Source organism: Haplochromis burtoni, unplaced genomic scaffold, assembly GCF_018398535.1.
Source record: "Haplochromis burtoni strain Fernald_Lab_line unplaced genomic scaffold, NCSU_Asbu1 Contig_310, whole genome shotgun sequence".
NCBI lineage: Eukaryota > Metazoa > Chordata > Actinopteri > Cichliformes > Cichlidae > Haplochromis > Haplochromis burtoni.
Window position 1 is genome coordinate 710,359 of NW_024582671.1, and position 3,107 is coordinate 713,465.

At 42.4% G+C, this 3,107-nt stretch overlaps 1 protein-coding gene across 1 annotated transcript in view; it reads right to left on the reverse strand.

The window, feature by feature from the left end:
• Positions 1-3,107, reverse strand: part of si:ch211-236d3.4 (actin-associated protein FAM107A) — an 18,151-nt gene that overhangs the window by 6,182 nt on the left and 8,862 nt on the right. Inside the window, exon 2 of the mRNA XM_005942230.3 lies at positions 473-677. Within this exon, the coding sequence (XP_005942292.1) occupies positions 473-677 (205 nt within the window). The remainder of the gene's footprint in view (positions 1-472; positions 678-3,107) is intronic.

Genomic DNA, 3,107 nt, shown 5'->3' on the forward strand with positions numbered 1-3,107 from the left:
ACAAGAGAATTCTGAGTAAAACCAAAGTTACTTTCCCTAGTAACTAGTTACTTTGAAAGTAACGAGTAACTTGAAGTAACTGAGTTACTTTTGAGAGAAGTAACTAGTAATGTAACTGAGTTACTATTTTAAAGTAACTTACCCAACACTGCTGATGACACTTCCCTGAAATATGATCTAAATCTGAGGCTCCATCAACCCCAACTCCCACAACTAAAAAACATCTTTTCCACAAATGTTCCATGAAATTCATCTCTAATAATCTAAAAACACATCTCTGACTGCATCCTGAGACACAGGCAGGTTCAGATGGCGTGACTCGAGTTCAAACTTTCAGCTTTCATAACTGAACATGAGTGGATTTAAACAGTCTGAATAAAGCTGAAGGTGGGAGCTTCAGTCACGCTGTCTGACCCCGCCCCTTCTTCTTCCTCTTCATTCTTTGGAAAATTAAAACTAATCAGAGCGTTACCGTTTGTAACTGCTCAGCAGCTCGCGGTGAAGCTCCTGGTGACTCTTCGAAGCTTTGACTGGATTCACCAGCTTCTTGGGTTTGATGAGGTCCGTGTCCTCGTCCCCCTCCAGGTAATCCGGCCGGGGTACGAAGACGGCAACCGGGGACGACTTCCCATGGACGCCTTCGGAGCCGTGCTGCTGCAGGCTGGCATATGCTGATGCTACGGACACAAAGAGGACACAAAATGTTAGAGAGAACAAATCATAGCGGCACCTACTGGACAAACTGCAACCCTCGGCAGATGCTAGCAGGATATCATACATCCTGAAACATCTTCACAGTCCATTCACAGCAGCTGAGAAAAGCCTCATTCCCTGTTTTTCTGCTCACTCTGTAAATGTGTCCCCGTTCCCAAAACGTCATTAACACTGTCCCTTTAAAAATTCCCCACTGGAAAAGTCCGGACTGTGTTTAAAAGTCCTTGCTTTAGAGAAACGTCTTCACTAGGTCTTGATAAGGCGCTGACAGCAGGTGTAGCCAGCAGGGGGCGCTAGCAGCAGCTCGTGGTGTCTGTGAGCTGGGGTGTTTGAGGCAGAGGTCCTCAGTTTCCGGCCTGCGGCGCATCTGTGTCAAACAGGAGAAAGGACAATAAACCCAACCCGTCCTCGGATATTCTGGGATTGAGATCACATGACAGGTCACGCCGCACAATGACCCTTTCTCGAGTGCAACCAGAGCCCGCCTTCCAGCTTCATATTTCAGAAAAATGAAACGAGCTCCGGATGTCTGTTCACTCCTAGACACGCAGAAGAAAGTAAGTGGACGGCTATTTTGACAGCCTCCCTGCCTCCAGATGTTTGCGCTGCTACAGCAAATAGGAACGGGCTTGTGAGGTCGCACATGGCGGATAACCATCAGAAACTTCTCTGAGCTCCTGTGATTGTAAGGACTGCTGTAGCAGTTTGTCAGTAGGTTCAGTAGAAGGAAATGAAAGGCTGGCAGGAGGAGCGCACTGACCTGCAGCACTGATCTCTGTGAGCAGCAAAAATCTCACACTACTCACAATGTTCACAGCTGAGCAAGTCAGTCACGGAGCCTGCTGCAAACTTCAATTCAGAACCTGACACATCTGAAACAAGCCTGAAACACACCTAAAACACATCTGAAACACACCTGTAACAAGCATTAAAATGTCTGAAACACGACTGAAACACATCTGAAACAAGCCTGAAACACACTTGAAACAAGTTGGAAAATGTCTGAAACACACCTGAAACACATCTGAAACAAGGCTATCGTGTTTCAGGTTGTTGTTTCAGACATTTTCATATGTGTTTCAGGCTTGTTTCAGGTGTGATTCAGACATTTTCATATGTGTTTCAGGCTTGTTTCAGGTGTGTTTCAGACATTTTTAAGTGTGTTTCAGGCTTGTTTCAGGTGTGTTTCAGACATTTTCATATGTGTTTCAGGCTTGTTTCAGATGTGTTTCAGACATTTTAATTGTGTTTCAAGTTGTTTCAGAGGTGTTTCAGTCATTTTCAACTTGTTTCAAGTGTGTTTCAGGCTTGTTTCAGATGTGTTTCAGTCGTGTTTCAGACATTTTCCAACTTGTTTCAAGTGTGTTTCAGGCTTGTTTCAGATGTTTCAGCCGTGTTTCAGACATTTTCAGACTTGTTTCAGGCTTTTTTCAGTCGTGTTTCAGACATTTTCATATGTGTTTCAGGCTTGTTTCAGGCTGTTTCAGACTTTTCAGAGATTTTACAGCTTGTTTCAGGTTGTTACAGGTGTGTTTCAGATGTGTTTCAGACATTTTAATGCTTGTTACAGGTGTGTTTCAGATGTGTTTCAGACATTTTAATGCTTGTTACAGGTTGTTTATGTGTTTCAGACATTTTACTTGTTTCAGGCTTGTTTCAGTCGTGTTTCAGACATTTTAATGCTTGTTACAGGTGTGTTTCAGATGTGTTTCAGACATTTTAACGCTTGTTTCAGGTGTGTTTCAGATGTGTTTCAGTGTGTTTCAGACATTTTCCAACTTGTTTCAAGTGTGTTTCAGGCTTGTTCAGAGTTTGCCGTGTTTCAGACATTCGATGTTTCAGGCGTTCAGTGTTTCAGACATTTTCAATGTTACAGTTGTTTCAGGCTGTTTCAGCATTCAGTGCATTTTACATGTTCGTGTGTTTCAGGCTTGTTTCAGATGTGTTTCAGTCGTGTTTTAGACATTTTCCAACTTGTTTCAAGTGTGTTTCAGGCTTGTTTCAGATGTGTTTCAGACATTTTCAGACTTGTTTCAGGCTTGTTTCAGTCGTGTTTCAGACATTTTCAGACTTGTTTCAGGCTTGTTTCAGGTTGTTTCAGACATTTTAACGCTTGTTACAGGTGTGTTTCAGATGTGTTTCAGTCGTGTTTCAGACATTTTCAAACTTGTTTCAGTCTTTTTCAGATGTGTTTCAGATATTTTAATGCTTGTTTCAGTCTTTTTTCAGATGTGTTTCAGATATTTTAATGCTTGTTACAGGCTTGTTTCAGATGTGTTTCAGACCTTTTAACGCTTGTTACAGGTGTGTTTCAGATGTGTTTCAGACATTTTAACGCTTGTTACAGGTGTGTTTCAGATGTGTTTCAGACATTTTAACGCTTGTTACAGGTG